The 21,143-nt window shown below is 41.4% G+C and overlaps 1 protein-coding gene across 3 annotated transcripts in view; it reads left to right on the forward strand.

Annotated features, from left to right (window-relative positions):
- TXNDC11 (thioredoxin domain containing 11) overlaps positions 1-21,143 on the forward strand; it is a 60,395-nt gene that overhangs the window by 16,831 nt on the left and 22,421 nt on the right. For 2 of the 3 annotated variants that reach the window (XM_070362680.1, XM_070362682.1), the window contains one exon: positions 9,924-10,017. The exons of the other annotated variant lie outside the window; for it this stretch is intronic. In XM_070362680.1, coding sequence (XP_070218781.1) covers positions 9,924-10,017 — 94 coding nt within the window. The remainder of the gene's footprint in view (positions 1-9,923; positions 10,018-21,143) is intronic. 3 annotated transcript variants of the gene reach the window in all.

Here is a 21,143-nt window from a genome sequence, read left to right on the forward strand (position 1 = left end):
CTGGGTCTGTGACTGGGGGCAGGTCACTCATCTGCCAGGCGTCAAGGTCCGGGAACAGGGTTTTCCTGAGACTCCTTTTGGTGCAGTGATTGTGCAATGAGGGTTTTCATGTAGATTTTCAGTAGATGACAGTCAGTCACTGGAGTGGTCCAGCAAGATGGTGAAGAATCAGGACTCAGACAAACTTGAATCCAAACTCACCTCTGTCTTCTAAGCTATGTGGCCTCCAGCTAGTACTTAACCTCTTTATGCCTCCATTTTCTCATTGGTAAAATGGATTAAATGAGATTTTAAAGAGAAAATGCCAGGTAGGATGTAGTCATAATAAATGAAAATCTGTCAGTGAAAATTACATTGTGGAAAAATCCTGGATAGTTGGCACTACTGAGAGAACTCAAAATGCATAACGTCTGCTGGAATTCCCTACTTATATAAAAACCTTTGGTTGTTTTGTAACTGAGATGATAAAAAATGACCTGCAGAGGCCAAGAGGTCTTCCTTCAGGTGAACTCTGTTGAGACTTCTGGGGAACATTGGGCCTGGATTGCTGCCCTCTGTTTTTCCCTTTACATTTTCACTCAGTGTCCTCTAGAAAGTAAAGAAATGGGAGAAGAGCTGCCCCAAAAAAGTGTGGGAAAAAATCGGAGATGATTTGGCTTTACAGAGCACAGAGACGTGGCTTTATGATTATATCCAGCTCTATGAGAGATTTGTGTACAGAGAGTTTTGAGCCAGTTCTTAAGCAGAGGTCACGTGATGAGATGGACTCAGCTTGGAGGGACTTCACTTTCACTTTTCACTTTCATGCATTGGAGAAGGAAATGGCAACCCACTCCAATGTTCTTGCCTGGAGAATCCCAGGGACGGGGGAGCCTGGTGGGCTGCCATCTCTGGGGTCGCACAGAGTCGGACATGACTGAAGTGACTTAGCAGCAGCAGCAGCAGGACTCTACAGGGCTGGGTTTTAGCCCTGACATCTAGCTCTGACAGAAATCTTTGATTTCTGCGTTTTATGCAGATTTCTCATCTCTGAAGTAAGGGAGATGGCTCAGATAATCCCTCCTGTTTTGGCTTTGGTGAGTTTAGAGGTTGGAAAGAGGCAGACGAAAGAAGATTTATCATTTTTGGTTGGGAGAGTATTTTTGAAACTGCCTTTGAGCATGTGTATCAGAGATCTTTCTGACCCTTTTTTATTACTGTCTCTAAGATGTTTGTAGTGTCTCTGTAGTTGGATCTGCAGGAGAGAGAGGCGAGGGCACAGCTGTGACTGAGCAGCAAGGATGATTCCTGACCTTGAGCTTCTCCATTCTTAGAACCTGCTTTTCAGCAGCAGCTTTCAGTGATGATGCTCCAAGTCTGATGTTGAGTTCACATCAGACTCGGTGTTGTGCCAGTGACATTACTCAAGTTGTTTGTTTGTTTTTGGCAGCCCACTTAATTAGAAAGGTGACAACAATGGTTAGACTGCTTTTAAGATGGGACCCAAGAGAGTGCTGCCAAGATGGAAACCTGTAGAGCTTCTCTTGGCCTTTCAAATGCCTCCTGAAAGCTGCAGATGGCTTTTATCTTGTTAGAATCATCTTTGCTGGGCTTCTGTTCGCTGAGATGGAACTGTTGGGTTGGCAAGAGACAGTATTTGATTAATTGTGAAAGAATTTGGGAGTTGTGCCCAGCATGGTTTCAAATGGGAAGTCTTTTATCTTGTGAAACATACCAGATACTGCCTTAGAAAGAAGCAGTATCAGCTTCATTCACTCTCTGTAAGATAGCATAAAGACACAATTTCCGATCCAGAAATGAAACCACTGTCATGGTTTTGATAGTTGAATAAATAAAAAAGTTTAAAAGAATTTTTAGAGGCCTCACTCTGGACCATAATAAACTTTATAGGCATCCTTTAAATTAAGGTTTCTCAGCCTCGGCAGTATTGACATTTGGCATCAGATACTTCTGTGTTGTGGCGGGTTGTCCCGTGCTCTGCAGAATGTTTAGCAGCATCCTTGGCCTCCACCTGCTCATACCAATAGCACCGCACCTCCCCCTTACTTGTGACAAGCAAAAATATCCAGGCATTGTCACATGTCCCTTAGGGGCACAGAATCATCCTGGGTGAGAACCGCTGTTCTGAATGATTGTTTCCTCAAATAAGGTCTTTAGGATGCCTCACAGGTCTTAGTATAAACACACATTTTTTCATATAGCACACAGAAAGCCGCAATCTAATTATTTCAAGTGTCTCTGCTTATCACAGTGTCAGTAGAGAGATGAAAATTAAGCAATGCCTTAACTAGAAACTTCTGGAGTGTTACCCGTGGGGAGCTAGAGCCTGGAGTGAGTTATTTTTCGTCTGTAGATGTCCCTGATGCTCAGCTTTTTACTCAGTTTGTTTGTACCACACCCTCCCCCCGCCCCAAAAAAGCATGCATCCTAAGTATGTTAAGGGTGTTGCTGATTTAAAGAAGTCTTAGTGTGACAGATACTTGCTTTGATCAAATACGGATTTCAATATCAAATCTGTATTTGGATTACAGTATCCAAATGTTGTCTTTACAAATATGGATTTCAATATCAAGTGTGTTTAATATGGATTGATAATTCCATGAAATTACAAATACGGATTTCAATATCAAGTGCGTTTAAATTTAGGTATACTAAAATTGGGCAGAAATAATTATTTAATGTTTCTGTGGCACTTCTAAGGTTTGTTAGGATGGCACTGCTTCTGTCTCTAGATGTGTCTGTGATGTGTTACAGGAATGCATTTGATAATTTCCTCCTCATTAAAAAAAAACCATATTGGTTACATATAAGTTTGTCTCTAATCCAGGTATTTATGAATAGTGTAGATCATTGTAAGATTGTGTAGTGTTTATTACTTGGGCAGTGATGCTACTCTGCAATTAACAACATTCTATATTGACATAAACTTCATTATTCTGTGTATACTGCACTCTATTCACATATGCTTCTAATGCTGTTATAAACAGAAATACTCTAATTCTAGGTTGGTTTGAATTTTTACAAGTCCTATATATGAATCCTTTTAAAAGCCTATTTCAGATTATTTGATAAGTACCCAGAAGAGCAGAAGTTTTTAACAAATGGAGAAAATACATGTGTGTGTGTGCATGTATGTATACACATGTGTATATAGTTCTGACAGTGTCGCACGGCTTGCTGGTTCTTAGTTCCCCAGCCAGGCATCGAACCCACGCTCCCTGCAGTGGAAGCACCGAGTTCTAACCATTGGACTGCTGGAGAATTCCCTAACCAATATTTTATTTGACTTAGAATACATCAGACCTAACCAAATCAGATTGCTCATCATTCACCATACTTTTATGTTTGTAAAATATGACACTAAACCCAGATGCTATTTTTAGGAAAACAGTATTGCGTTTAATTTACTGAACATTGCAGAAAGACATTAAAGGGTGAGTATTGTAAGTGCTTGACTCTGTAAATTCTAAAATACCTTAGACATTATCAGTAAAGAATGAGTAAACTATGCTTGGGTAAGTGACCAGCAGTTTTCAAGTGCTTTTACTTCTGATTTTCCCAGCAGCCATGTGAGGTAGTTGAAAACTGTAGATCCTCTAAACAGATTAAGAAGATAAAGGTACAGAGAGGCAGAGAGGGTATGATTTACCCTAAGTGAGACTGGACTGCAGTCCAGGTCTTCTTCCCAAGATTCTTCCTTATATACAAAGGAATGATTAAAGTCTCTGATTTGAATTTTTACTATGTAACTAGAGGTTAAAACTTTGAATATTTAATTATTTTTGTGTCATTTTTGATCCTTCCTTCATGGAAGAAAAATTTTGAAATCTTAACTTGACTGTAACTTTTTTTCCTTCATCTTTAATAATGGTTCTAAGAATAATTAGTGATAAAGGATGGGCTATTGACTTACTATTAAAGAAGCAAAGTTTTATTAATTGGGTCATTAGTATTTATTCTGTAGAACTGGGAGTGTTATGTGTATGAAAATCATAGGATTGACGCTTGGTAGAGTCTAGAATGTTCTTCCCAGATATGCACTAAAATCATACCTGACTTATAAATCATGAATGTAGCTAAAACTAAATGGACTTGCTGGTGGACACTGCAGGCAGAGATCAGGAGCTTTATGTCATCTTGTTGCAAACCATGTTAAGAAATTCTCCTTTCTTCATTTAATTGTATGATAAAATTCCTCTTCCTTGAAAGTTCTTTATAACTGTTTAAGAGACAGACAAGACAGTTTATTACTTGGAGACAGCATAGTCAGACATACCCGTGTCACTTTTATTTAGACATTAAGTTGATTGGAAAGGGAATAGGACTGAGTCTGGTAGTGTCACTTTCACAGTCACTAATTTTATGACTCCTCTGTCAGTAATTTGTCTTAAGTATCAGTAGCTTCTGTGTCAATATTCTTACTTTTTTATATTTTAAAGCATGTGACAGAATCATCTGATTTGTACCTTTCAGTCTACCACCAGATGCCAACAGTAAAACTCATATCTGTAACCAAAATCTTTTCAAAGTCTTTTCATGAATTTCTATAATTTATCTTTTTAAGAGCAGTGATTTAGCATATATCCATTCATTTATTCTTAGAAGTTTTGATAAATCAAGTTGTTTTAAATTTAAATAGGATAAGAGAACATTTGGAAGGTATTTGGAGGGAGAAGCAGGGCATTGGGTAAATTGCCAATTGACAGAAATCTGAGCACTTTGGAGACAAACCTAGAATGCTGCCTGGTATCTGCTGTTATCCTGTTGTTTGTTAGTAAAAGTGTTGTTTGTACTCTGATGTTGCACAAAGAAGTAGATACATAGTTCTGTACAACTTTAGCTTTACATTTTCTGCTGCTGCTGCTGAGTCACTTCAGTCGTGTCTGACTCTGTGCGACCCCAGAGACGGCAGCCCACCAGGCTCCCCCGTCCCTGGCATTCTCCAGGCAAGAACACTGGAGTGCGTTGCCATTTCCTTCTCCAATAAATGTGAGTTAACATTAATTCGGAGAAGGCAACGGCACCCCACTCCAGTACTCTTGCCTGGAAAATCCCATGGATGGAGGAGCCTGGTAGGCTGCAGTCTATGGGGTCGCTAAGAGTTGGATATGACTTGAGCGACTTCACTTTCACTTTTCACTTTCATGCATTGGAGAAGGAAATGGCAACCCACCCCAGTGTTCTTGCCTGGAGAATCCCAGGGACAGGGGAGCCTGGTGGGCTGCCGTCTCTGGGGTCGTACAGAGTCGGACAGGACTGAAGCAACTTAGCAGCAGCAGCAGCAACATTAATTCAGAAATATTGTTGCCATTGAGGAAAGCAACACATGGAGGTAACTGTTCTCATGGCCACTAGAGGGCGTGCGCACCATCTGCTGAAATTTATGCCACACTGCAAAGGGTGCTCACGTAGGAAAGACATTTTTATGCTGATGAGGTTGGGCTGGCCTCATGTAAATAGCCCATTTAGCCTATTTCCAGCCTCATTATAGCAGGTACTGAATATACTGTACATCATGGAATGGAGTTGAAAACCCACAAACTGGGTTAGGGTATAATCTGGTACTCTTCGTGTTTTGTTCTTCACCATGAGAAAAAACTTCTGTTGGTTTAAGCCACCAAGTTTGTGGTGATTTGTCATGGCAGCCCTAGAAAGCTTAACACATGAGGTAATATCAGAAAACCATTGCTACAGACAGAGACAAGGGACAGGATGGAAATGAGAGCAGAGAGGGAGGTGTGAGTGTCTTAGAAGGCAGAGAAGACATCTCTGAGGACGCGACATTTGGACAGAGACTTAGAGTGAAGCCTGTGTGATGTGATCCATCCCTGAGGAAATTTGGGGAAAATGCTCCAGGAGGCAGGAACAGTGAGTGCAAAGGTCCTGAGGGAGGAATTGGATTTGGCGGGGCAGTGACTAGAGCCAAGGGGAGAGTGGTGGGAGTCGAGGGCACAGAGGTGTCTTGAGACTGCGGTGTGTCCTGATTACACCTTTGATGAGGTGGGCAGACGAAGGAAAGGGGAACACTAGCAGCTAGGTTCCTGCGGGCAGCCGTCCTGGCATCAGGGGGCACTGATAGAAATGCTGTGGCTGGACCCTAGGGTGGGACCACCTTTAGACACTGGTGGGCATCAGAGTGAGGAGCAACAGCGTGCATGCCAGCAGGCTTCCACCCCAACCTCAGCCCAGGGTCAGGCTGCCCCACCTGCTTGGCCTGCTCATCTGAAAGAGAGCCTCAAAAGTATATGAGGCAGGGGCCCCAGTGTCCGCTTTGAACCAGCCCCTGGGTTGATACGCAGCCCAGCAAACAAGGGCTGTAGACCTGGCACGATCGTGTATGTGGATAGGCATGTGTTTTGTTCCCCAAACTTCCCTTTTTGCAGATTTAAGAACTGTGGAGGAAACTGAAATATATAATGATTTCTCAGATAACAGCTTTGGTTGGAGAGACATTGAAACTTTGGGGAAATGCTTGTGAAATTTATTTTACCTGAAGCATAACCAGAGCCAGTTTAATAACTTTTAAATGGTAATTTGCAATAGAAATAAACAGGTAATTGTCACTTTATTTCCTTTTTATTATTTTGAAATGTTTTAAGTGACGTTCTGAAACATGCCACTTTTCAAAATTTAATACAGACTGTCACACTACTATGAATATTTGAAAAATAGTACCTAAAATAGATAGACGTTGCCTGTTTCTTTAAAATAGATTGTATTTTATGATTTATGCAACTGTTAATCCTTTTATATGGTTGTTGAATTTTATGATCTTCATATTTTTGGCAGTAAAAAGTAAAAATAATTTTACCAGTGGGTTTTTTGTATTGTTTGTGGAATTTCTTTGGAAATTTCAGTACAAGGTCTGAGAATAGAGGCTCCTTCATTCAAGCTGTGTAGCCCCTTGGGAAACCACAGCAGTGGTGCCATCAACAGGGATAAACCCTTACGCTGTTGAAAGGCCTGCAGAGGACCCCTGCGAATGGTTTAGCCTTTATTCGTTTTTAAAGGTTTAATCTGCATTTCTCATGAAGACATAGAATTCAGGTAGTTTTTATTTCCATTGAGGTGTGTTTACATAAACACACATGTAATTACATACCTGCATGTAAACAGATGCGTGTTTATGGGCTGTATGTCTTCTCCTATCACGGGAGAAGAGAGTTTGAAGCTCACTTGATATAGTTTTTGGCCATGAAACCTTTCTTAATATTTAGAATGAGTTTATTCCAATTGGTTTTGATTTAGGAGAGTGAAAGAAATTTAAATGGGTGTATTTTCTTTCCATCACTTTTCATTTTATCTTGTATTACCCAGTATTAACTTGACTGAAATTCCTGAAGGTCTTGTTTTCCTTTGTTCCTGGTATAAAGGCTGGTACACCGTCATCAGATCAGTCGCTCAGTCATGTCCGACTCTTTGCAGCCCCATGAATCGCAGCACGCCAGGCCTCCCTGTCCATCACCAACTCCCGGAGTTCACTCAGACTCACGTCCATCGAGTCAGTGATGCCATCCAGCCATCTCATCCTCTGTCGTCCCCTTCTCCTCCTGCCCCCAATCCCTCCCAGCATCAGAGTCTTTTCCAATGAGTCAACTCTTTGCATGAGGTGGCCAAAGTACTGGAGTTTCAGCTTTAGCATCATTCCTTCCAAAGAAATCCCAGGGCTGATCTCCTTCAGAATGGACTGGTTGGATCTCCTTGCAGTCCAAGGGACTCTCAAGAGTCTTCTCCAACACCACAGTTCAAAAGCATCAATTCTTTGGTGCTCAGCCTTCTTCACAGTCCCAACTCTCACATCCATACATGACCACAGGAAAAACCATAGCCTTGACTAGATGAACTTTTGTTGGCAAAGTAATGTCTCTGCTTTTGAATATGCTATCTAGGTTGGTCATAACTTTCCTTCCAAGGAGTAAGCCTTTTAATTTCATGGCTGCAGTCACCATCTGCAGTGATTTTGGAGCCCAGAAAAATAAAGTGTGACACTGTTTCCACTGTTTGCCCATCTATTTCCCATGAAGTGATGGGACCGGATGCCATGATCTTCGTTTTCTGAATGTTGAGCTTTAAGCCAACTTTTTCACTCTCCACTTTCACTTTCATCAAGAGGCTTTTGAGTTCCTCTTCACTTTCTGCCATAAGAGTGGTGTCATCTGCATATCTGAGGTTATTGATATTTCTCCCGGCAATCTTGATTCCAGCTTGTGTTTCTTCCAGTCTAGCGTTTCTCATGATGTACTCTGCATATAAGTTAAATAAACAGGGTGACAATATACAGCCTTGACGAACTCCTTTTCCTGTTTGGAACCAGTCTGTTGTTCCATGTCCATTTCTAACTGTTGCTTCCTGACCTGCATACAAATTTCTCAAGAGGCAGGTCAGGTGGTCTGGTAGTCCCATCTCAAAGAATTTTCCACAGTTTATCGTCATCCACACAGTCAAAGGCTTTGGCATAGTCAATAAAGCAGAAATAGATGTTTTTCCGTCATAGGTTGGTTTAAAACATTAGGAACCCAAACAGTGTGTTATTCTACTTTGAGCCAATTCTGGATTGGCTTGTTGAAAACATTTAAAGAAATTTAGCAAAAAAAAAATCCTGTTTCAGTAACTTTACTTTCTTATTTCCTCAGTTGTTTGGGAAATTAGTTATTTGTTGGATTTTTTTTTTTATATTAATATTAAACATTGACTGTCTCGATCTCTACCAGAATGAAAAGCAATTTATTTAAAATGAAATCTTATTAGACTAAACAAGTGCTTTAGATTTGAAAGATAGTATGTTCCATTATAGATCAGAAATTTCCTTTTTTGTACAACATACTGATTTTAAACTTTACCAACAGGGTAAATTTCTATTTTACTATTTAGGTCTTTGTCCCAATGATCACATCAGCTCCAAAATTATTTATTAAAAACAGTGTTGTGTGTTTTAGGGCTAGAAAGGCCTCCTTACCTCTGCCTAGTGCTTTATGTTCATCAAGCCCATTCTTCTCAGTAACCCCAGGATGAATGGTCCCCTTAGTTAAGAAAGCTGAGCTTCACACTGAAGGGTTCACCCAAGATCACTGAGCTGTCAGACTTGAGCTTAGGGCTCCTGACTCCCAGCCAGCACTCGTTGCTCAAGGATCTCACAGTTGGGCTTCAGAAACATTTAGTTACAGAACAAAGTCAGACCGAATGGTGCCCGCGGGGCCTTCTAAGAAGGAAGAAATTATTCTGAACGTGAAAGCAGAATGTGGTCTGGTGGAACACAGTTAATTGGTTTGGCAGAATGGAGGGGCGCGCAGTTGTAAGCTTAGAGAAATGGAATGAGCAGGTGGAAGCTGGGGTGGAGGACCAAGAGAGCTCTCCACAGACTGACCTGACAAGAGAGGAGCGTTGCCCATGAGGAATGCTGGGCTCTGAGGGGAGAGGAAGGAGCTCCTAGAAGGATGACCTTGAGCACCAGTGGAGCCACTCAGGGGTAGCCTGATTTCCAGTGAGCGTGAAGGTGTGTTTGGAGTGGGGGGAGGAAGAAATGTAAGAAAGGTTACAGATCATTGAACGGGTTTGCCTAGAATTGCCAAACAAAGGCAAATGAGTACTTGGACTTGATGGTGAGGTTTCAAACCAGGGGCATAGGAGAACTGCCCACAGAGGGTGAAAGGCCTGCCTAGGACGTTTCAGCTCTGAGCTAACTGCCCCTGTAAAAGGTGCTGCAGCTCAACTCCATCCCTTACCCTGCCTGTTGTCTAAATGGAGGGAAAGGGTCAGTGCTAACCGGCAACTTTTTTCATGGGCTTCTGTTAGATTTTTAAAAATGGGAATGCAGCAGGTTGCAATTGTGAAGTTGTAATGGCATGTCTTTCTTGTTTTGAAATATTTCTCTTTATGCAGTGACCAATGATACCCAGTCACCTAATTCTGCTCTTGTTCTACAGCCTGGAGTTCTCGGGTACTTTGAGTTCAGTGGCTCACCCCAGCCACCCGGTTATTTGACCTTCTTCACCTCAGCACTGCATTCATTAAAGAAAGGTAAACAGGATTCATATTAACACATTAGTGCTTTAACCAAAATGTATGTATACTGATACCTACTTTTGCATAGGTTATCTTTGTGATTTATACATTTTAGTTCTCTTGATTCTTTTTCTCTGTATTTGTATTACATTGTTTATGTTCTATTGACAGAATTGTTTGCTGTTTCAAGGACAGTCTCTTAAATGTTTAGAGACTTTTTTTTTAATGTAGCTTGATCACACAGTGTCTACAGTGTTGTATTTTGCACTTTAAATTTTCTTATATTCTCTCCTTTTGTGTGGAGTTGGACGTTTTGATAACAGTTTTTAGTGGTTGTAGGTTGTATGAAAGTCATGTCATGTTACAGCATCAGCCTATGGCCAGCTTCACTACTCTCAGATCCATATATACATGTTTTTCTACTTAGCTGAATCATATCTTACTTGATATGTAAGTTAAACATTGTATCCTGCCCGTTTTTTCACGTTGCTCCATTTTCTTTCTCTGTATCAGCTGTGGCCTTAAATCAGCTTTCTGTTAGATACTTTCATCTGCTGTTCATCTCATTATAAGCTGTGGTCCAAGCCTCTTCCCACCCCTGGACGAGACCAGTGGGCACTTACCTGGTACCCAGTCTCCACCCTCCTTCCTCACATGGGGGCCGCTGTGCCAGCCCTTCTGCCTGAAATGTGTCCTCCAGGGCCCAGGGCCCAGGGCCCAGGGCCCAGCTCTCCACCTTTTAAACCCCTGTTTATCCTCCAGATTCCCCTCAAACAGCACCCACCTCCTCAGTCTCCCACGCTGGGGAGAGGTTTGTTGTTTTCTTTCATACCACTCAGCCTAGTTGATATGATGTGTCTACTTGTGAGATGATTTGTTTACTGTCTGTCGTTTTCCTGGGACTGGGAGGTTCTGAGGATGGGGACCGTGTGTCTTCAGCTCGGTGTTCTTTCTGCAGCATCTGGCACATAGCAGGGGCTCAGTCACTGTTTGCCAGATGAGGGATCACACTGATCTTTCAGCCATCCTCCTGTTACTGGGTATTACATTGCATCAGTATTTGGGGGGATAGTATGATAGCATACTATTAATACATCAAACAGTTATATTATTGGCCATTTTAGTGTGTACATTGTCTTAAGGTTTTATGCATAGAGAATCTACTGTGTGCATGCTTTTCACGCAGGGGACATTGGGAGAGGAACTCAACCTGTCACATTAGGTGTCTCTTCTGTCCCCTTTAAGACTGGGCTGCACAGCTTCAGGTGACTAAGGAGGCTCAGTGAGTCAGAGTTTGAATTTTGAAGACAAAATACTGCCAACTTAAATAAGCTTAAGCAGATGTTCAAAAATCCTCTTAGAAAACTAAATAAAGTCCTTTGAAGATGATGTATAAAAGGGTAGCCTAGAGTTAGTCACTAGAATAATGGCAGCATTCAAGTTCTTGAGTTAGAGAAGCTGTTTCAAGATTTGAAAGGGTGTGTTGTTATCCAGCTAACTTACAATGTGTGTTAATGTTTCATCTTAAATTACCTTTTCATTCAGAGGTTTCCAAAACATTGCTTCTTTTGGAAAAAATCTTTCCAAATATAAGGTAGTAGTCTTTATTCCCTTTTTTTTTAAATGTAGTTGACTTAATAAAAGTTTTTTCAATAAGTTTTTTTTTCTGTTCCTTTTTTAAGCAAGGAGGGTAACAAATGGGTTAAGACTACCTGAAGGTACAAAACAAATCTTTTGATCATATGACTAATTTTGACAAATGATTATATCAAATTTCTTCTTGGAATAAATCTAGCTCAGAAAATTTACTGTATTTCTTCCCTCTCTAGTTGGGTCTTGTAAAATCCTGTTGCTTATGGACTTTGCAAGAACTGAGTTCATTGTATTTAATAATTTTTCACTCCATTTTTGTGGCTAAGCTCCCACTTAAGCTTTAATGAGCCATTTTTAGAAGAAAAACACAAATTTGGAAGGCTGACTTTCTAAGAACTGTGCACTGTGAAGGATTACTGAAGTAAACCTTCCTTGGGCCCCTGGGTGTTTTTCACCTTTGCTTTCTCCTACACTGAGGTCAAATGGAATTTTACTTACTATTAATAGCCGATGCTCAGTATGCAGGCTTTTTTTTTTTTAACAGGACAGTTTGAAATGTAAATTCTAGGTCATTGTTGCGTTTCTGTCATGTACACAAATTGAGGCCTGAGGAACATTTGACCCGTTTAACATTTGGTTATAGAGAGCTTAACTGATGAAGTGTTTAGACTGTTGTGGTAGAAAGCAGATGTCCTGGTTCACCAGGCCACGAGCGTATATAAAATGCACATGTCTTTCCATTGCCTTATGGTTTTTTTTTTTTTTTTAATTGCCTTAGAAATAGCCAGGACACTCTCTAACGTTTGTTTAGCTTGCCATTGGTCTACAAATATTTTGAGAATGTGCCGTGTATGAAGCACTCTGCCTGGTGTTGGGGGTGGGCTGCTGCGAGAGGCCATCTCAGTCCCCTGTGTCCTCTGCCTGTTGGTCTCCATCCAGGTGCCAGTTTGTCAGTTTATGTTGGCCCTGCTGTTAGATGGTTGTGGGCGGTAGCCCTTTGTTATATTTCTGTCCATTATTTTCTAGCCATTTTACTTTTATCTTTTGTTTCCTTTATATAGCAGTTCTGTATTTTCATATAGTTAAATCTGTGGTTCTTTTTCTTGATCTGTTTATTTTTTTAAAAATCTGATCACTAATTAGTTCACTTTCTTCTCTTTGGATTTTAAAATTATTTAGCACTTTATGCTGCCTGGGTTTACCTTGGCTTAAAATACAGAGCACAGTTGATTTTCCTCACTTCTTACTGACTAATCAGTTAGCTCTATTTACAGAGTAATACTTCCTTTATCCTTCATCTTGATGATGCCTGCTTAACCAAAAAATATTTTCTTATGTGTAATTGGGTCTATTTTCTGTGTTTTTTCTTGGTCTAGAAACCTCTTTTTGTACGAGTAAATATAATTTCATTTCTTGCTCTGTAAGTGAGTACTTGGTGAAGTCTGGACTCTGCTTCTTTTAGTTCTTGTGTTTTATGAAATGTTCTTTTATATCCATCTATGCATTGGGCTGGTAATTTTATTAAGTGTTTATATTGACTTAGAGGTAATTGACATTTTCATAAAATTTAGCTTCCCTTTCTAGGCTCACAGCATCATTATTCATTTATTCAAACCTCCCTTTCAGTTTTTTGTAAATGGTCTTGGCATGCATGCATACTCAGTCATGTCTGACCAGGCTCCTACGTCTATGGGATTTTCCATGCAAGAATATTGGAGTAGGTTGCCATTCCCTCCTTCAGGGGGTTTTCCTGATCCAGGATCGAACGCATATCTCTAGTGTCTCCTGCATTGGCGGGCGGGTTCTTCACCACTGCACCACCTGTGAAGCCCCACAGGTCTTACACACCCTCATTTCTGATTAATCCTTGCAAAGTGCTGAATGATTAACTGCGGGCTGGCATTCTGGGTGTGTTTCCAGATCCTGGGGACGCTGGTCCCTTGTACTTTTCCTCTCTTTCTAGACTGCCAAGCCTTTCCTCTTTAAGCCTTTTCACCTTGATCTTGGCAGACAGGCTCTTTCTTCTTTTGCCTAAAGAAAACTTGATGGAGGGGTTGATATTTTTAGGGTGCCTACTTGATTTTTTTCTGTCTTATGCTTGTTTATTTACTGTAAAGATGTGTTATGGTAAAATGTTGTTATAGTCTGCTATGATTCAGTGCCCTTTTTAAAAGAGAAAGTTTGCAAGGAATTTCGTCCATTTGACCTTCAGAAGGGATGCAGTGCTTCCTGAGGGGAAAGCGGGGTCGTAGGGGCTGCTGTCTGGTCCTTAGCCTTTGTCTGCCCGGCAGGGTCCATAAACTTAGACAAAACACGCACCTTTTCTGTGTTTGAGTTTCTCTGCCGTAAAATGGGAGAGAGCGGAGGTGAGAGGGTAAGTGCTTGTTTTACAAGGCCACATCGTGTGTGAATTATGTTGTGTGTGAATACAGTTATAGTCTGAAAGTCTGTAGTAGTTTAATGGGAAAGCCACCGACTGGAAGTGCCTGAAGCAAGTTCTGGGTCTGGATTCTTACAGGCGACTACACCAGGTGTTCTGCACCTAGACCAGCCAGCAGGTCTTCCTCTTCCCTTTCCCTGAGCTCTCCATCCTTGCTGCTTTTTGTGTAGTTAGCCTTCTGTGACCACCTGTGGATTCAGCCAACCCTGGGTTGAAAATATTAGGAAAATTCTAGGAAGTTCCCCAAAGCAAAAATTGAATTTGTCACACATCTGCCAACTAACTGACATAGCATTACATTGTATCTACAACTATTTTTTGAGCATTTACACTGTATTAGGTGTTACAAGTAATCTAGAGGTGATCTAAAGTATACCAGAGGATGCGTGTAGGTTACATGCAAATGCTGTGCCGTTTTGCACGGGGGACTGAGCATCCCTGGATTTTGGTATTCAAGAGGAGTTGGGGCCGGGGCTGGAACCGGTTCCCTGTGGACACCAAGGGGTGACGGTGAGACATGGTGTTCTCCCCATGGAACTGACTGCATCTCTGTCCCACAGGAATGTGAGCTAGTTTGTTCAGACAGTATTTACTGAGTGCCTTGAGGCCAAGGTTTCGTCATTGGGCTCTTGCAGTTCTTAGAGTTTAGCTAAAAGTTTGAATGAGTAAGTTGTAAAGAGCACGTTACCTTGAGATTGCCGAAGGAGTGATCTTCTCAGTGGGATGTTGTCACTTTGGATCTCCTGCCCACCTCTTCCATGTCCCCTTATGTCTGTCCTTTCAGGTTCCCTAGACCAGAGTTGCAGGAGTCACTCACCCTGGGCTGGACGGAGGCCTAGCCTGGCTCATGCTTGGCTTCTCACTGTCTCCTGACACTAGAATCCTAATGGATTGAATTGAAATACACATGATATTTTGGAGAAGTAAATGGCAGCCCACTCCAGTATTCTTTCCTGGAGAATCCCATGGACAGAGGAGCCTGGCAGGCTATAGTCCATGGGGTCGTAAAGAGCTGGACATGACTGAGTCACACACACACACACACGACATTTAAATGTCATCCTCAAAATACACTGAACTGTTAACTAAAGACCCACTCCCTTCTTTCACCTTTAGGAATTCCTGAGTGTAGTTGACAGCAGACTTTGTGACATTAGTCTTCTAAGGAACACTTTTGGAAAATAACCCTTGCAGTGAATTTTTTAAAATAGAAATTGATTAGAGGAAGTAATTCCAGTGTAGGGTCCCTCTCCTCCACCAGGTGGCGATTTGTGGTGCTGCTATTTGCTGGGACAATCCCGTCAGGACACAAAAAGGTCCCTTCATGAATAAAGCTTTTTTGGAGCACTTTTCTGTTAAATTATGAAACTTTACACAACATCAAGAGATCTGAAAGGTAGGATTTTCTTATCCTGTAAGTGACATTCTTAAAGTCATTGAAAAAACAGGGAGCTGGGACTTCCCTGGCAGTCCAGTGGCTAAGACTCTGCACTTCCAACACAGGGGGCCCAGGTTTGATCTATGGTTAGAAAACTAGATCCCACATGGCTGCAACTAAGAGTTCACATGCCATAACTAAGAAACACACAAATAAATAAATATTTTTTAAAAGGCCAACAACCATTAAAAAAAAAAACCCAAAAAGCAAGGGACTGACTTCTTAGGCAAGGTTGACTCTGAGATTACTGTATTTCGTCAGGTTCCTGGGTCTAACTCTTGGAACTTTGGACCAGGCATTGGATTTAACAGTTCTCCATGAATGAAACAGGTTCTTGATCAGTTGGTTTTCTCAGATAATCTTTTTGTTGAGATTATTGAGTATTAATGAGTTCTGATTAGTGAGTATTGTTGTCACTATACTCACTTGCAGAGAGAAATCTTTTTCTAACTAACTGCTGGTGATCTGAGGCCCTCTGGGTACTGATTAATATACATTAGAGTAAACATATTAAGAAGTCCATATGTCTTTATTCGCATTTAAAAATGACTTTTAATTATGTTGCTATTATTTTAGCAAGGATATGATCATTTTTCATAGGAAATGCTTTTATTCCCATTATGACATTTCCTCAGCCTTGTAAGTGCTGCTCAGTTCAGTTCAGTCTCTCAGTCATGTCCGACTCTTTGTGACCCCATGGACTGCAGCACGCCAGGCCTCCGTGTCCATCACCAACTCCCTGCTAGATAAGCACTAAGCCCAAAACCAGACATTACTGTTCTTGAGTTAGATTCAGAAGCATGACATTAATTCAGCGAACTTTGGAGGGTCCACTTTTTACTCCAGCTGTGAAAAAGAGTAACACTTCTTACCATCCATAGTGCCCCCATAGGGTGGCCCTCAGGTGGGCTTGTCCACAGAGCGAGTGCAGTAACACATCTGTGACAGGCTGTGTCGGAGCATGGAGGTGTGGGGGCGTGCGGGTCAAGTCAGGGAAGACTGGAGGTGGGCCAGGTTTCCCAGGAGGATGAGGAGTCAGGAACAAGAGAGTGAGGATGAGGAACAAGAGAGCGGAAGACAGGTGGTGCTGAGAGAAGCAAAAAGTGTGCGGAGAGCTCAGAATCAAGCTTAGTGGTCACTTGTAGATACTCTGATTCCTTGGACCCGTGTGTTTGAAAGATTTCACTGTCTTTACTTTCTAATTGTTTTGTGGTATTTTCTACCTTTTTGAAGTTTACCTGTTTTATGAGTGTGTATGTATATGTGTTTTTGTTGTTGTGTTTTGGGGATTTTCTCTTTGGCCACGCTGTGCGGCATGTGGGATCCCAGTTCCCAGACCAGAGATGGAACCTGTGCCCCTGCAGTGGAAGCATGGATTCTTAACCTCTGGCCCGCCAGGGAAGTCCCTGTCTGTGTGTGATTTGATTTTTGATCCTATTTTTTTCAGGGTTGTTGGGGGTTTTTTGGTGGGGTTTTTGTTTTTGTTTTAAGCTGAAATAAGACTCCTAGGCAAAGAACCCAAAACATTAAAATCATGAAAACCTCTCAGGGATCACCTTCTGTAATAAAGTCACACACTTATAGTAAAGCCATTCGGTTCAGACAAACCCAGCTCTGCCCTCCACTTGACTGCTTGTTATGTAACATTGAGCACGATAAGTTGATGCTGAACAGAGCACTTTACCCGGAAGATCCAATCTTCACTGCCACTCTTTGAAGTAGAATGTTACCTTCTCAGTGTTAACTATCTCAGCTGAGGAGACTGAGGCTTGGAGGCCTTATTCACTGACCTCACAGACCCCAGGTCACTGTGAAGCAGAACAGTGGCTCCTCAGAGATGTCCACATTCTAACCCCAGGACCTGTGAATATATTACATTGCATGACAAGAGGAAATGGAGGTTGCATGTGGATTTAAAAGTGGAATTGAGAGGCAAAGAACAGTGTCAGAGTGATCCAGTGAGAGAAGGACTTGTCTGGCCATTGCTGGTTTTGAAGACGGAAGGGGCCACAAACCAAGGAATGCAAGTAGCCTCTGAAAGGTAGGAAAGGCAAGGACATGGATTCTCCCCTGCAACCTCTGGAAGGAACACTCCCTGCCGACACCTTGGTTTTAGCCCAATGAGGCCCGTTTTAGACTGCAGCCTCCAAACTGTAAGGTATTTTTTAAAGCTACTAAATTAGTGGGTAATTTGTTACAGCAATAACAGTGACTTAATATAGTCATGTCCAGTACGTGAGGAATGTGATAGGAACCGCAACCACATCACTCCATCTGCCTCTGCTCTCCTGGGATGAGGAGGTAGTGATTCTCACCTCCAAGGCTTTGCTCATGATCCTACGTAAAATGCAGAGCCTCGCCCTAGTTAGTGTCTGTCTTTTTCAGGGCCTGGCCAAAGTCCTGTGGGAGTTGTAGATACTGCCCAGTCAGCGTGACATCTGGCGCTCTGTAGACATAGAGTGGAGATTTCCATCCACCGGCTCCTTCCTTGGAACTCCTGTTGCACTGCTTGGCTGTGTCTCCCACTTAGCAACGAACGTTGTTTTCTGGTTTCTCCTGGGCGTTAGTGGCATCTTCTTACCTGTAGTCGGGGACTCGCTCTCCTGCCTAGTTGTGTCAGTGGCAGGTGTCCAGTGTGACCACGGCTTACTCTTTAGGTTCCCCACCTGCAGCGTAAGGGAGCTTTGCCCTAGTTGCCTCTAAAGGAGACTTCAGCTTGAAAATGCTCTGGCCCGTGGCCTGTTTTTTTTTTTAGACCTGGTAGCTAAGAATTGTTTTTATTTTTGTAAAGCATGATTTAAAAAAAAAAAAATATATATATATATGAATGACACCAATGCTAGACCCTAAGTGCAGTGTAAGAGGGGACAGAGGAGGAATTTCTAAGGAGATAATGTTTCTTTAGTGAAGTCTTTCCCTCCCTGAGGCTTTTTTTTAAAGAGGAACTTAATTGAAATACATACAAGAGATGTATGTATTTTACATACATGATAAAAAGATGTATCATTTTAATGTTATGCTCTGACTAAATGAGAACAATGGTGTGAGGGTGTTTACAGTCGTGTTAGTGTATAGGACAGTACCTGTTTAGCTCTATAGTTTATGTTCCCCGCAAATGATGAATTTGGAATGATGTTTTTCTTTCCCTCCTTCCTAACTCACAAGTAGAAGGAAAATCACTGCTAAGAAGTTATATGTTTACTTGGAGTTTAGCAGTATTTTGGCAAGCACCAGAACATGCATAGTGTGTCTGTGGTGCCCAAATGCCAGACTTTTTTCTACATAATTGTTTTGTGCTTAGGATTTTGAGGGAGTTGCCTGATGTCAGGATTCTGTGCTTTCATTGTCGTGGGCTGGGTTCAGTCCCTGGTTGGGGAACTGAGATCCAGTAAGCCATGCTGCACAGCCAAAAAAAAAAGAAATTGACAATGTAATAAATCTCTGAGTCACATTTCTGTGGAAAAATGCCAGCCATAGCTATAGTTCATGTGCTGAAGACAAACATTTCTATACAGTTGCATTTCTTCGCAAATTTTTTTATTCTGATGAATGCATGTAGCATTGGAAGTGCATGAAGTCATCATCCGGTGGCTGATGCCGAGTCACTACAGTGGAAACCCTAAGTAACCTTGGAGGGGCTGTTGTTATCCCTGTTAATACAGTCCTGCCGTCTTCCTTTTTCTTCCTTGTCCAAAAGCTTGTAAAGAAGAGTGGGAAAGCAGAAGTTAATAAAAACGTCAGAGTAGAGAGTAAAGTGAGAATTGTTGGTGGCCTGGAAGGGACCACAATACAGGTTTTGCCTTTGGGAATGTGACCACTTCCCAGAGTAAAGAATTGAGAGAAATTTTCCCAGGGAGTAAATAACTTCTTAGCCATGTAGGTTAAAATCTACGTGACTTAATCCAGTGGTACTCGGTCAGTTTTGAAGAATATCGTGGTTTATTAGTTAGTAGTATTCTGTATCAGTCTTTTTCTCAACCTGCTGTTCCAGTTTGCCCTGAGAGCCCTGAGAGATTAGCTCACGCAGAAGCCTCCTGGAGAGCAGATGGCCCATTCAGTTCCAGCATGTCTGCTCATTCTTTCAGTGTATCCTTGGGTATCTCACTTTGTAGGACACCAAATACTGTTTAATGTAGCCCTCTGAGAGAGAATTTCAGAAGCTCGGCCATTTGTACCCAGAGTCACAAGGTCTAGAGCCCCACCTTTTCCTTTCTGAAGGAGAGAGTGGGACACATTCTTAAAGTAACCATTCTCTTCTGTTTAGAGAGGTTTTCATGGAAAACATCTTTGTCTTATGTGTCCTTCCCAGATAACTGTCCATTATTAAGGTTTACTGGCTGCTGGACTTATCTGAGGCTAATCTTCTTCCTGAGTTACATGAATCTTGCTTTTTCGTCATGGTCACCTCGGCATAGTTCAGTAGAACTTTAACATGAACCACAGAGATATTTTAAAATTTTCTAGTGGCTGCCTTAAAATTGAAGAAGAAATAGGTGAAATCAATTGAATAATTTATTTTATTTAACCCAGTGTACCCCAATTATTAGCATTTCAACATGTAATCAGCATAAAAACTGTTGAGATATTTTACATTTTTTAACCAAGTCTTTTATATGTAACAGCACTTTCATACAATTTACAGCTGAAAAAGTGTTTTACATACCAGTTTTATATTGTTTCATTTTGTGTATTTATTTTTATTGAAATATAGTTTATTTATAATATGATATTAGTTTAAGGTTACAAACTCATCTTTTGAATGTTTCCTTGTAACTGAGTTGAGTATCACTTTCAAATTAAAAGTCAAATAAAGTAAAAAATTTAGTCCCCCAGTTGCTCATGTTTCAAGTGCTCACTAGCCACACGTGGTGAGTGGCTACCACCTAGGACCGTGCACTTAGGACCTAGGCCTCATTATCCCGGTGTCCTGGGAAAAAGCAATTATATCCTATCCTGAGTCTCCTGTAGGCACCTCCTTGAGCTGATGCTTCAGTGTCCTCCTGGTAGTCTGTTAGTTGGTGAGTGTGAATTGTGTAGCTTTGCTTCTGGCAAGACTTATTACTAATTTGAAAGCAGTTAAACATCTATTAATGGAAAATCTGAAAAAATATAATAAAATTGAGTCATTTTGCTGTACACCTGAAACTCATACTAGATTATAAATCAACCATACTTCAATAAAAAGGGAAACAAAAAACCTTTTGCTAACAAAAGGAGCTAATTTTTGTTCTTTTCTGGAATGTTTGAGAATTTTAATATTTTGCCTCACTGAGGTCTTGCCTCAGAATGTATGCTGCTGCTGCTGCTAAGTCGCTTCAGTCATGTCCGACTCTGTGTGACCCCAGAGATGGCAGCCCACCAGGCTGTGCCGACCCTGGGATTCTCCAGGCAAGAACACTGGAGTGGGTTGCCATTTCCTTCTCCAATGCATGAAAGTGAAAAGTGAAAGTGAAGTCGCTGAGTCTTGTCCGACTCTTAGCGACCCCTTGGACTGCGGCCCACCAGTCTCCTCCATCCATGGGATTTTTCCAGGCAAGAGTGCTGGAGTGGGGTGCCATTGCCTTCTCCGCAGAATGTATGCAGTTTACCTTAATACCAAACTGAAGTTTTAATGTTAAAAATTGAATTTAAAGCAGTGGTTTTAAGCAATAAAAGTAGTCTGATATTAAA

Source organism: Bos mutus, chromosome 25 (genome assembly GCF_027580195.1).
Source record: "Bos mutus isolate GX-2022 chromosome 25, NWIPB_WYAK_1.1, whole genome shotgun sequence".
Taxonomy (NCBI): Eukaryota; Metazoa; Chordata; class Mammalia; order Artiodactyla; family Bovidae; genus Bos; species Bos mutus.